This window comes from Hyperoodon ampullatus (assembly GCF_949752795.1).
Source record: "Hyperoodon ampullatus genome assembly, chromosome: 11".
Classification (NCBI taxonomy): Eukaryota; Metazoa; Chordata; class Mammalia; order Artiodactyla; family Ziphiidae; genus Hyperoodon; species Hyperoodon ampullatus.
Window position 1 is genome coordinate 39,491,511 of NC_136924.1, and position 13,464 is coordinate 39,504,974.

Genomic DNA, 13,464 nt, shown 5'->3' on the forward strand with positions numbered 1-13,464 from the left:
TTCATCCCTGTCTCCTGTAGGGTTTGAAGTGCCCCTCAGCAATGTGGTAGGCTGGGCCAGGCCATCTGATGGCCCATTTTTCTTATACTTCCTGAGCCTCCAACCCCTGCCCTGGTCTGAATTAGTTGCCCTCCAGGCCTGTGTACACTCATCACCCTGGATCCCCCTTCACCATTTCCCTTCGCCTTCCTTTTCTCTTGGAGCTCCTGGTTCCGGGATCCCATGGCTTCCTTTTTCTTGGTTTACTCCCTCATTCTGGTGGAACACACCCTTCAGTAGCTTTCTGAGAAAGAATGTGCTGGAGATAAATGTTTGGCAAAATTGTATGTCAGGAAAAGTCTTTATTTTGTCCTCAAACTTAATTGATAGTTTGTCTGGGTGTAGAATTCTGGGTAGCAGATCATTTTCCCTCAAAATTTGGAAGGCATTGCTCTGTTTTCTTTTAGTTTCCTGTGTCACTCTTGAAGATTCCACTATCGTTTGGATATCTCACCCTTTGTACATGACCTGTTTTGTTTCTGGGCAGTGTGCCTCAGATGTGGGTGTTTTTTCATTCATTATTGTGGGCAGTCAGGTAACCCTTTAAATGGAGCAAATATTGTCCTTTAATCCTGGGACATTCTTTTTTTTTTTTTTTTTTTTTTTTGTGGTACGCGGGCCTCTCACTGTTGTGGCCTCTCCCATTGCGGAGCACAGGCTCCGGACGCGCAGGCTCAGCGGCCATGGCTCACGGGCCCAGCTGCTCCGCGGCATGTGGGATCCTCCACATGGGAGGATTGAGGAAAGATTTCCTCAATTCCATCTTCTACTCTCTAACCAAATTTTAAAATTCTGCCACGTTTTAATTTCTTTTGTTAAGAGCACCCTGCTAGAATTTCACGGGTGTAATATCTTCTGTTATCTCACCAATGGCGGTAATTATATGTTATTTTTTCCCCCTGCCTCAGCCCCTTTTCCTCCAATTTCCTTTCTTCTTGTTTTGGCCTCTGCCTCCGTTTTCAACTTGGAGGATTTTCTCCGAGGTCTGATGATCCTGTGTGTTGTGTTTAAGAGCTAGACGGTTGAAAGCTGTTGATAAGCTGTGTGTATACATGTGTGTGTGGGGGGGTGGAGGATGTACTGTGATGGGGTCCTCCCATCTCTTTGGGGGGCCCCTGATATCACTATCTGTAGGTCTTTTCTCCTGGACCTATCTTTCTCCCCAGAAATGAGTTCCCCAGTTTCCAAGGCTGGCTTCCAGAACCTGAGAGCTCACTGGGGAAGGGGCCTGGGGTCTCCACAGTCACTATATTTATTCGTTCACTTTATCCTACTGTTGTTCAGCCTCCGACCTCACTGCCCATCCTCCCTCAAGCCTTGTGGTCCCTAAATGGGGCTCTGTGGAGCTGTTATTTTCCCTTGAGAGTAAATACCCTCTCTTCTGCGGAGATTGGTGGGTGAAGGGCGTGGTGACGGGTGTGATGGGGGAAGCACCCCGGGCCTACCTGCTCCCATGGGTTCTAGGTCAGACCATGCACCTGAGCCTGGGTCCCTGAGCCGCCTGGGGCTCTGGCCACAGCTCGCTTTGCTTCTTGTGGAGGGTCATACCTTTTTATTCCTTTACTGTTGATTTCACAGGGTGTCAGCAACAATCAGGCAAACGTGCACATTCAAAATGCCCTGCCCTGTGTGAGCCCTTTCTGTCCTGCTGTTTGGCCCTATTAGCACCTGCCTTGGGAAGCCCCCCCAACCCGGGCACCTCCTGGAGGGTCTTAGAAAGCTGAAAGGGCTCTTAAGGGTCAGGACCTCCTCATGGGATAGATGGGGAAACTGAGGCCTGAGCAGGGGTAGGCCTCACCCGGGTCCGGTGATGTGGTAGCAGAGCTGAGGCTGAACCCAGGCCTCCCTGCCTCCAGGGAGGCTCTTACTGGAGCCTCCGGGTGCCAGCCCCACACCTGGGCCTTGTGCCCATCTTGATGTCTGTTGAGGGAGTGAAAGCCACGACAGCTTGGGGGCTGCCACCCGACAGGCTGGTCAGGATCTTAACGATGATCCTTCTGTAACATTCTGTAGTGGACTGCTTGGGGACCTTTGGTGAGTCATTGACCTCACCATCTGATCCTCATCCTCTATCCTACGTGGATGATAATACACCTTGGATTCAGTGAGCATGTATGAGCACTTCCCCCCATAGCCAGCCCTGTGCTGGGCGCAAGAGAGGAAGCAGGCTAGTCTCAGCCTGGGAGGACGCCCGGCTGGTGGGGGAAGCAGACGAAGCAGCGACAGCGAGAGCTCAGGCTGGGCGGAGCTGGGAGCCCCAAGTGCTGGGTGAAAAAGGATGCTCGTGGCAGGCAGCCTGGAGGAAGTGGCACTTGGGCCCATTGATGAAGGGAGAATCAGTTGGAGTTGGCTCAGAAAGAAGGGCAGGAAGAGGGTCCTAGGTGGATGGAACAGCATGAACAAAGAGGCCTCAAGCAGCTCAGAGGGGTGCACGGTGTGTTGTGCTGCGGGAAGTTGAGGTCAGGGCACCACCGGGGCCTGGCCTGGAGGGGGCGCCGTAGCCTTGAGTTCTGAATGCGTGTTACATCCGTGGTCACCAGCTTGGCCCCTTGTGAGGGCCCTGGGGAGCCTTTCATGAAGTGTTTGGGCATGTGTGTTCTGGGGAGGTTCCCACAAAATCTTTCTGGCTACAGGAGGCCTAGTTTGGGGGAGGAAGAACCCAGAAACCTTTCAACTGTCCCCTTCAGCCTGAAGTCCTATGTGCTCTGCGGTAGCAATTGAAACAAGCATTTAAATAGATGATTAGGACTGAATGTTCCTGTTTTTAAAACATTTCCCAGGAAAAACAAATGTTTGAAAGTTAAACATTTTGGCTATTAGGATAAAACAGAAGAAAAATCGCATTTGCCTTTTAAATATGGGCACCGGTGTTGGGTTGTGAATCCAGAACCCTCCCCCATGGGACCCGAGGGGGCCGGCCTGCAGCTCGGTGGGTGGAGGGTCTGCCCTCCCAGGACTGTCTGTCCTACAGTGGGGGGTGGTGTCTCGACACCCAGGTTTAGGCAGGCGATTTGGACTCCAGTGCTGCTGTGTGACGCCAGGCAAGTGACCTGACTTTCTTAGGCCTCTTTTTTCATCTCCATCTTCCCAGCTAACATTTCTGGATTTCATAGCAGAGCATGGCATTTACTCCTCCTAACATCCCTAAAGCTGGTGATAACAGCTACCATCCAGGTTGTATAAATCATGCCTTTGGTTTTCTGAATTCTGATGGCTTGGCATCTTGGAGGCTGGCTGACCCTGAGGGACTACCCCTGCAGAGTTAACCCATTGTAGAGATAGTAAAGGACTCACCTCTGAGCACACCTTTCACAAGCAAACCAACTAATCCAGACTCCACACCCCACCCCCAGCCACGTCCTGCATGGGGCTGTCGCACACACTGCCCTGATCAATCACCCCAGGGCCTGGGAGCAGACAACGAAGGTCAGCCCTGTGCCCCAGAGCCCACCCGCATTATTCACTAGCCCATCCTCTGCCCGCTTGCCCTGTTTATACGGATCTGTGAGTATAACCCTCTTCCTCAAGGCAGTCATTTCCGTGTCTGCAAGTCTTACCATACCTGACTAAAACAAATCTCTGTATAAGTACAATACAGGGGCTTTATGTGTCTTCCGTAGTTTGATTTTTCCAAGAACTCTGTGAAGAACCCTAAACGTTCTGCCTTTACAGATGAGGATGCTGAGGCTCAGAGAAGTGAGGGTTTTCACTCTAGGCCAAGTAGCCAGGAGAAGGCAGAGATGGGGTCCAGCCTTGCTTTCTAAGGGTGTCTAGAAGCGTTGCATCTAAATTGCTTATCACAGTGCCTGGCACAGGGCAGCACAAACCAGCTTCTGGGGGACACAGCCCGTGCAGTGTGCTCCCATCTCTTAGCCCTGCCTTTGGCCCAGGCACCTGTCTTCAGCCTCTCCCGCCTGCTCAGGCTGCACACAGATTCCCTTTTTGCATCGCCGGCCCGTGTCCTCTGTGTGTGCATGGCGATGGCACATGTGTGCCTGAGCCCCCTGCAGCCCCGACGGCAGCTTGAAGCCGAGTCTCCATTCCAGAGTTACTCTAGATCAAGTGCCATCCCAAGAAGTCTGGTCACGTGAATCTCCCAGACATGGGCAAGTGTTTAAACACAGAACTGTCAAAGACGCACTAAAAATGCAATCAGAGATCGTTATGCCGTCTCTTTATTCCATTCCCCTCTGCTGTGTTCTGCGAGATGGGGATGGGCGGGAGGAACCATAAGTGGGCATTTGCCTGATTGCCGCTGCATTCAGAGAACACTAAAACTCTGCCGGGCTCCTTACACCGCTCCGGGAATGGCGTAGATTATGGAGAAGCTTGCACATATCATGTTGAATTTAACAGATTATGCAGTTTGGAGGTAGCACTTTCTGTTCAATGGGATGGGTGAGTGTTGGCGATAAAGAATTATAACCTTTTGGAGGGAGATTAATCTTGGAAGCGCAAGTAGCAGAGCTTTCGTTTGCATCCCTCTTTGTGCTCTGAACCCCGCGCGTACTCGCTGCCATGTGGAATCTAGGTGTGGGTGCATATCTATTTGGACATAGATGGCAAATGAAAAGTTAAAATAGTATGATCATCCTCCAATTCTCTGCTGATGAATACCTAAATGGTCCTTTTACCACCAACAAATCCATGGCTAGCAAATGCCAGGATTTCAAGTGAGCTGGCTGAGAAGAAACGAAGCATTTGGGGAAGATGAGCTGGATGTTATCACGCAGAATACAAATGCATAACAATGCCCACCAGCTCTGAAAAGCAGGGAGGAGGGCTGGTTTCCACGAGGACTTGCTGCTTCTCCCAGACCCGAGGCTGGGAGATCACACCCCAGCAAGGCCCACCTGGCCCAGGAGCCAAGCAGACCCTCAGGTCTCTGTGCCACTCTTCCCGAATGTCCTATCTTTTCAGTCCCCAACTCAGCCTGCACGTCCTACCAGAGGCTGGCTGGTGTGACCACTGTTCTGCGTTCCTGAGGTAGGAGGCTGGGGTTCGAGTGCTGGTTCGCTCCTGTCTTGCTGTGTGACCTCAGGCAAGCCCCTTTCCCTCTCTGAACTCCAGTCTCCTCCTCTGTCCAATGAGGGGTGTGGATTGGAAGCTCTGCGTGTCACTTCTGGTACTGACCTCAGGACTAAGCTTTGTTTTGGTGCCTTGTCCAGCTTCTGGAACACAGCCTGTGCTCAGACAAAGCTTGTGGGCAGCTGACCAGGGCCGGGGGGTTAAAACAGGGCCCAGCTTCAGGGAAGAAAGCAAGTTTCTGGCTTGCTGGGCTTTTGGGATAGGCTGACTGGATTCTTTGCTTTTGTTGAGCTGAGGGAGGTGGGTGTGAGAAGGCATTGGGCCCATTTGTCCCCTCTCGGAGCCTCACCAAGCTGGCACAGCCCCCAGACACCTGCTGGAGAACAGCCGGGGTTCAGGCACTCTTGGCACCTTGTCAGGGCAGGTGCTCCCGTCTGGGCACTGGGGTGGTCCCCCTGTATGTTAGCCCTCTTCTCTGCTGCCAGGAAGGACAGCCGCAAGAAGGGGCAGAAGGAACAACGTTCATTTCCTCTGGGCAGGCATCGGGGGAAGAGTTTGTTTTCATCTCATCTTTTCCCCCACGAAGCCCCTGCAAGTCAAATGGTCGTTGAGGGCCCCCAAACACTCCCTCATTCACTACCCAGATACAGGAGGGGGAAGATGAAGCTAAGCCAGAAAGCCTCTGATGATTGGTCGTTGGGCATTTTATCCACAATCAGGTTGGTAAGAGCTGCAGGCTGATGTGAGCATCTAATGCAGCTTTAGATTGTAGCAACAGAGGTAGCAGCCCCAGAACAGAGGAGGGGACTTTTCCACCTGCCTCTGTGATAGTTAAGCCGTACCAGAGCCTTGGTTCTGGCTCTCCCACCCCCATCTACAAGAGAGCAGGTGCAGTGGGAGGAGATTCAGAGAGGGCCAGTCAGGATTATGGGTGAGGGAGGTGGGTCTGGATAGCAAGCCCTGCCAGGACAGTTGGAGGACAAATTTGGAGGAAAGGGAGGGATCCAGGTAGACAGAGATCAGTTGGTATAAAGGAGACAGAGCTATCCCAAGATGGATTGATTGATTTATAAATGCATCCATCTATCTCTTTCCATCTATTCATCTATCCATAATCCATCCTTCTTTGTCCATCCATCCATCTGTCCATCCACTCATGCATCTGTCCATCCATCCGTCCATCATGCATCCATTCATTTATCCATCCACTCATCCATCCATCATCCATCCACTCATGCATCCGTCCATCCATCCGTCCGTCATGCATCCATCCATCCATCCGTCCGTCATGCATCCATCCATCTATCCATCCACTCATCCATCCATCCATCATCCATCCAATGATCTGTCTTCCCGCTGAGAGGCAGTGTAGCATGATGGTACCAGTTCAGGATGAGTTTGATGAGGCCAAGCCACAAAAATCGTCAAACTGTCCATTACCCTCTGTGCTTGTTCATCACTTTATTATTGATTTGTGTAACCTCTCTGAGCCTCCATTTTCCCAGATGTAAAATGGGGATAATAATACTTAAGTGTCTTTGAAGGTTATACACAGCTGGCGAGTTGCCAAGTCCAAGTGAACATGCAGACAGGGATGTGTTTGTGGCTGGGTTTCCAGCTCAGAAGGTGCTGGAAGGTTTCTGTGTTCACAAATGGACGAGCCCCCTGCCTCCAAGCCGTGTGGCACCCATCTTTTGGGGAGAAACCAGACAATATTTGAGGGTGTCATGCCAGCATGTTATGGCTCCTGCCCGCTACCTGGCTTTATGTCCAGGAGCTGGTTCTTCCCTGGGAGGGAAGAAGCCTCAGTTACCTCCTCTGATCCGAGGTGGGAGGGACAGGAGAGAGCCCACAGCCTCCTGCCCACTCCTCAGTCTCTGGTAGTCAGGAGCTGCGGAAATAAATGAAACTGTAAGGTTGTAGTAATTTGCTTAAGTAACGCCCCCAGTCAGAGACATGACATCAATACATTAGTGCGGCTCGGGCTCCCCCAGCCGGGGCGGCGTGCCGAGTGGGGTGGATGGATGCCGTGTAGTGAAAACGCAGAGAACTAGTCCTGGAAGGCAGTCACGGTGGCCACTGCTCCAGCCGCGACTGCAGTTTGGCGAGGGGCTGGCCTGGTGGCCTTGAACGAATCTGAGCTGCTGACCCAGAGGTGTGGAGTCAGCTGGACCGGCACCTAGTATTGCTTCTGCCGCTCACCTGCTGCGGGACCTGGGCAGGTTCCTGACCTGGGACCCTCGTTCCCCAGCTTCGAGGCGGAGGTGACAGAGCCCACCTCGGGAGGGCCCAGCCTTTTACCAAGGGTGGCTGGCCCAACAGTGAGGTCCCGGAAATGGCAGGCTTCTCTGTGCTGTCCTCCACGACCCTTCTCCAGATGCTCAGGCCCAGGCAAGCCTCTCCCCTCCCCGCCGGCAGCCTGAGCATCACTGGAGAGAGGGGTCTCTGCACCGTGTCACCTGGGGTACTGGCGGGGGCTTCGCTTTCCTGACTTCTGCTGGGACCTGCTTGGGATGGAGATGGTGAAGCCAACACATCTCCTCTCTGCTCCTGATTCTCTCCTGTGAGGAGAACAAGAGGACGTCTCAGCATCCCTGGGCCAGGCTGGGATGACAGATAGGAGGATGGGTGAGGCGGGGAGGCAGAGGGGCCTTGGAGAGCTCATCCCCACAGCCTGGTTGGCAGCTCGGAGGGGCAGGGGCCAGGTCTGGTCCCCTTCGTCTCCAGGGACTGTGGCCGGGGCCAGAATCCCCAACGCTGCCGGGAGTGGGCAGTACCTTAAAATGAGTGAAGTGGGCTGGGTGTGAGTAGTAGGGACAGGTGGGGACTGGGCAAACTGCCCTCTGCTTCCTGTCTAAGGGAAGCACAGGCACTCAGCACTTGCCTAGGCCAGGATGGTGAGATTTTAAAATTGATTGATTGATTTTTAGAAAACAGAAAGAATGACATTTTATTGGAATTTCTCTAATTTTTAATGTTGGCAACAAATTCAAATTTAGAAAAGCCAAAAAAACATGCCAAACAAAATATGCTTGTGGGCTGGGCTGGCCTGCTGGCTTCTAGTTTGCAAACTCTGGCCCAGGGAAGCTGACTTTTTCTGAACATCAAAAGGCTTTGTGTGTTTCCATTCATTGTCTTGTGTAATCCTAGAACGGTCTTGCGAGGTAGGCATTATTCTTCCTGTTTCACAGGTGAGGAAACAGCGGCCCGGGGAGGTCAAGTCACATAGCCGGTTAGTGGCAGAACTGGGTCTGGGACCCAGCTGTCAGCCCCTGGAGCCCATACCTGTCATCGGACAGCCTCCCAGAGTTGACAAACACCAAAGAAGAGAGAACGCTATTTTCTCAAACCTCTAAAGAAGTCTGGGTGGCCAGTGAGGCAGTGATGAACAGATTATGGTTTTCTGCTTGTTTTGTGAAAAACTTCTCTCTCCGTGCTGGGGTCCCCACCTCCTCTGTGGCCAGGCTGGGAGGTGAGTGGCCACCCAACAGCCCTTTGCCACAGCCATAGAGCCTGAGGCCAGGCAGAATGGGCAGGTCCCAACTGCAGGGGTGGGATGGGGGCGGGCTGGAGAAGTTTCTAACTGGGTTCTGGACGCTTCCATTTCATTGCAATTAGAATATGATAATAGTTGTAGTTATGGTACCTAGAACTTCATTGTATGGCACAGCCATAAAACTCACCCTGCCCCTTCCTGGAGCTTCCACAGTGCTGGGCAAACGGGGTTCTTCCTGGAACCTTATGGGGAGCTGAGTCTGATCCCACGTCTGTCGCAGCTGACCTGGTATTGTGGGCCTCGGTTCCCAGTAAGGCAGACAGTCCTCAGAATTTGGAGAAGAGGCATTTCTGGAATTGGGTTTCTGATAGAAGGCTCACACAGCAGAGGAGGTCGAGTTTCAGGTCATGGTCAAGAGTGAGAAAGCTCTGCTGTCCCTGGACTGTGTTACCCCTGGGTGGGACCAGCCACAGGGAAGGGGCTTGGTGGAGCTGGGGGCCACACAAGGCCCTTGGCCCCCAGAAAGGGGCAGTTACCAGGCACACTCACGTTGATCAGAGGGGAAACTGAGGCTCAGAGAGGTTAAGTGACCTGCTCGGACGAGAGGTGACAGAACCCAGGTCCGCTGGCTCCAAAGCCGGGCACTTTGCCCTATGTGTGCTCCTGTGGGAGTCATGGTCACTGGGAACGGAGAAGACGCCTCCTGAGGTGTGGATCTCTGTTAGCCCAGGGCGGTCCTCTGGGCAGGTTCCCTTTCACATCACCCTGGGAGCCCCAGACGGGAGGCCGGAGCCACAGGTGTGGCCACAGCTCTCGGTGGTCAGGATGGGGCTCTCGCCCTGGCCTTGTCGAGGGCGCTTTCCCGGGCTTTCCCCGAGTAGGTGGAAAGTTGGGGGTCACACAGGACTGCCTGGCTCAGAATCCAGCTCTGCCGCCTCCTGGCCACGTGGCCTCCAGCACATCACCCCGCAGCTTCCTGAGCCTCAGTTTCCGCGTCTGCACGATGGAGATGATGAAGGCCTGGCTCCGTGCCTGACGTGTAGTAGGGCTTATACGTGCATGGGGTCATGCTAACTAGCCAGTTACTGCTGAAGAATTCGGACAAAAGAAGCGACTTTCTTGCTGAAACAGACGCAAAGTTTGGTGTCTTTTGTCCTGGCTCCTTCAGAAACGAGAACTCAGTGGTTTAAAAGTTCCATTCAGTGGCCGCAGTTACTTGTCTGTGAAATGGCTATGGAATGTCACCATTCTCCTGCCTGGACACCCCATCTCCCCAGGGCACCGTGCTGGGCTGGCACCTTCACACGCCCCTTGGTGTTTGCTTGACCCACCAGGGCACACCCTTGGGGAGGGGGCAAGAAAAAGGCTTGGGCCTCGGGGTTCACCTTCAAAATTCATTTTTTTATCCTAATCAGGTACCATCATGACTCTTTCTCCAGGCCTGGAGAGCCTAGCAGCTGAGGCTGGTGGGAGGTCGGGAGTCACGGGCCTGAGCCTGGGGTCAGGCTGGCTGCTGGCGGGTGTTGGGGAGGTAGGGCGGGTGGCGGCCAGTTTACTGAGGCCGAGGGGCTGTGATAGCCTTGGGCGGCTGTGCTGGAACCCAGCCCAAGGCCAGATGACCCGGGAGGCAGTGCACACACCTGCCTAGGGCGGGCATCTGTGACATAAGACCCCAGAGAAAGAAAGGGGAAGAAGCACGGCGTTGAGGAACCGCATGGAATTTGCAGAGGGCACAGCTGGAAGGACCCTAGTATTAGCTCAGTGTATGTTATACATGGACGGTTTTGTTTTGTTCCCACTTAGACTGTGTTTTGACTTTGAATTCCATGGCAGTAGGGGTGGGGATGGGCAGTGTAATCTTTCCCGAGCGTAGGATCTCCAAAGGTTTGACCTGGGCTCTGCAAAGAACTTGCAATTCCTGTTAATGTGGGAGCTAACAAGTCAGACCCCCAGGTGGAGGGGGCCTGAGACAGTGAGGCTGGTGAGGCAGGCCTGGGGGTCCAGGGCAGGGTCTCCTTCCAGTGGAAAAGTGGCCCGGACAGAAGAAACGGAGGTGGGGGAGTCCTGAGGATGAGACCGGGTCCACTGCAGCTCAGAGGCACTGCAGGAAACTGCCCAGCCCTGTCCTGCTGGTCTAGGGGGCGGGCAGCCTGTCACCCAGCAGCAGCGGGGGCAGAGAGGCCACAGGGATGGTGATCAGGCTGCCGCAGCCGCCTCTGATCAGAAGGCACCTGTCGGTGGCGAGGGTCAGCTCTGCCAGGGGGTCCAGGGGCTCTTGCCTGCCCCCTCCCCCTGGCACCGTGGCCTCCAGAAGCCAACAGCGGCACACCGTGTATCTGTCTGTGTCGGCTCTGCAGGCAGCCTGCCCTACGAGTACAAGATCGTGATCGCAGGCAACCACGAGCTGACCTTCGACCAGGAGTTCATGGCTGACCTCATCAAGCAGGACTTTTACTACTTCCCGTCCGTGTCGAAGCTGAAGCCGGAGAACTACGAGAACGTGCAGTCGCTGCTAACCAACTGCATCTACCTGCAGGACTCGGAGGTCACCGTGCGGGGCTTCCGGATCTACGGCTCCCCGTGGTGAGTGTGCCCGGTGGGCGCTGTTCTGACCGCTGGTGACAGTGAAGCTGTGCTGGGGGGATGGACGAGGTGAGGCCGAGTGCATGGAGGGAAGCGGGGCTGGGAGAGGCAGCAGAGAGACCCAGGGCCAGCTCTCCCCTCACGCTGTGTGACCCTAGGCAGGTCGCTGCCACTCTCTGAGCCTTGGTTTCCCCATATCTGGCAAATAATTATATATGCTATACTGTCTCACATTTAGACAGGTACTATTAGTATCCCCATTTCCCAGGTGAGGAAACTGAGGCACAGAGAGGGTAAGGGCCTGGCTGAAGGTCACACAGGTAGGAATAGGCAGAGCTGAGATTAAACCCAGGCAGTTTGGTTCCAGAATCCTTGCTTTTTTTTTTTTTTTTTTTTTTTTTGCGGTACATGGGCCTCTCACCGCTGTGGCCTCTCCCACTGCGGAGCACAGGCTCCGGATGTGCCGGCTCAGCGGCCATGGCTCACGGGCCCAGCCGCTCTGCGGCATGTGGGATCCTCCCGGACCGGGGCATCAGCAGGCGGACTCTCAACCACTGCGCCACCAGGGAAGCCCCTTGGCCTCACCAATTATGGGCTGTGTGACCCTGGGCGAGTCACTTAACCTCTCGGTGCCTCAGTTTCCTCCTCTGCACAATGGGAGTGATGGGGCACCTCCTGCAGGGGGTGGTTGTGGAGACATCATTCTTGTAATTTGCTCTGTGGAGCCCCCTTCCATCACAGCCTTGCCTGGAACCCAGATGTGGGATGGAGGACAGCAGGGGGTGGGAGCCGGCAGGTGTCCCTCAGTGTCCTTCCCACCCCACCCAGAGCAGCTCTGTGCAGCCCCATAGCTGGGCCCCGAAGAACCCCTTTGATGGCCAGCTCCCCAGGCTCCTGGCCGGGATGTCAGGCCAGCCCTGTGGTCCCCTATGCCAGCTGCAGGCCAAGTGCTGGCGCTGCTGAGGCCTGAGTGAGGCCGCTGTCAGCCTTGCTGGTGTCCAGCTGCTCTGTGCTCGAGCTGCCTGTGGTCTCTGCTTTGACTTCTGTGGCTCCGGCACGGGCAGTTCTGGACCTTTTAGTTGCAGGCCCCCTGGGGCCTGAGTGGGAGGAGTGCCTATCTTCTCCTTGACCCTTACCTTCATCCCAGCTGGATGCACACCCCCGACCCCATGCCATGGCGGGCCCAGCACCAGGCTGCTACACAGAGAAGGGACCCAAGGAGGGCTTGGTGAGATCCAGGAGGGCTCCCTGTTGGAGGGGGTATTTGAAGGAGGTGTGGGGTTTCCATAGGCGGAGGAGGCAAGGGAGGAGCCATATTTCGGGGCCCCTGTTATGTGCCGGACCCGCCACACTCTTCTTGGGCCCGCTGTTGGTTCACAGCCCTTAACGCCGAGGGCTAGACGGCACCTCGCCTGCATTCTGAGATGCAGGCTGTGAGCTGGCATTCCATGCAGCAACCCTGGGTTCCTTTAGGCCCCGTCTGGGGCTGGGAGCAGGTGGTGTGAGGTGAGATGCGGGCTCATGTGCTGGGGAAGTTTCACTACATTTCCCCCTGTGTGAGCCAGTTGCTTGCACCTGCTTCCATGGCACCATGGAACTAATCCTGAGTTCCTTCTGCCACCTTCCCCCCTGGGACCTGCATGCCTGGGAGGGTGGGCCCCTGCCACCAGGCCCCCGGAATCTCAGCAACAGTAGTGGCTGGGCAGTTGGGTGGTAAGGGAAGGGTTGTTCAAATTGGGGTAACACCACCTCTTAGCTGTGTGACTCTGGGCAAGTGCCTTAGCCTTTCTGGTCCCTCTGTATAGGGAAATGATACTGCCCACCCTATCGGGGGGTTGTGAGGGCTGTGTGGGCCCGTCCAGATGAAGGCCAGGCCCAGAGTGTGGTTATTATTACTGGGGGAGCCACTGGGGTGGAGACCAGGACAGAGAGAGCTCTGTTCCCACTGATACCTCAACAGCCCCTAGGGTAGGACCAGGCCTGCAATGACCTCCTTTTACAGAAGGGTAAGTAGAGGCCCCGGTGAGGACGTGGCTTGCCCAGGGCCACACAGTGGGTGGTTCTCCTCACTCTCGGTCTACTCCAAGATGGAGGCCCTTTTATGAGCGCCTACTGTGTGCCGGGTGTGGGACAACATGCTCTTCATGTGTTCCTCGGTCCTCTGAATAGCCTCAGGATGCACGTCGGCCTTGTTGGCCCATTGAGACCTGGGGATCAAAATGATGTTCTCATGGCCACCTGTTGGTTGGTTAATTCATTGATCAAGTATTTGTCCCATGGCCACTCTGGGGACGTGCCGTGAGCCAGACAGATGCAGC

The 13,464-nt window shown here is 54.7% G+C and overlaps 1 protein-coding gene across 1 annotated transcript in view; it reads left to right on the top strand.

The window, feature by feature from the left end:
• The window catches only part of MPPED1 (metallophosphoesterase domain containing 1), a gene marked incomplete at its 3' end in the record, with an annotated part of 61,671 nt that overhangs the window by 28,965 nt on the left and 19,242 nt on the right, over window positions 1-13,464 (top strand). The window contains exon 3 of the mRNA XM_079714139.1: window positions 10,925-11,146. Within this exon, the coding sequence (XP_079570265.1) occupies window positions 10,925-11,146 (222 nt within the window). The remainder of the gene's footprint in view (window positions 1-10,924; window positions 11,147-13,464) is intronic.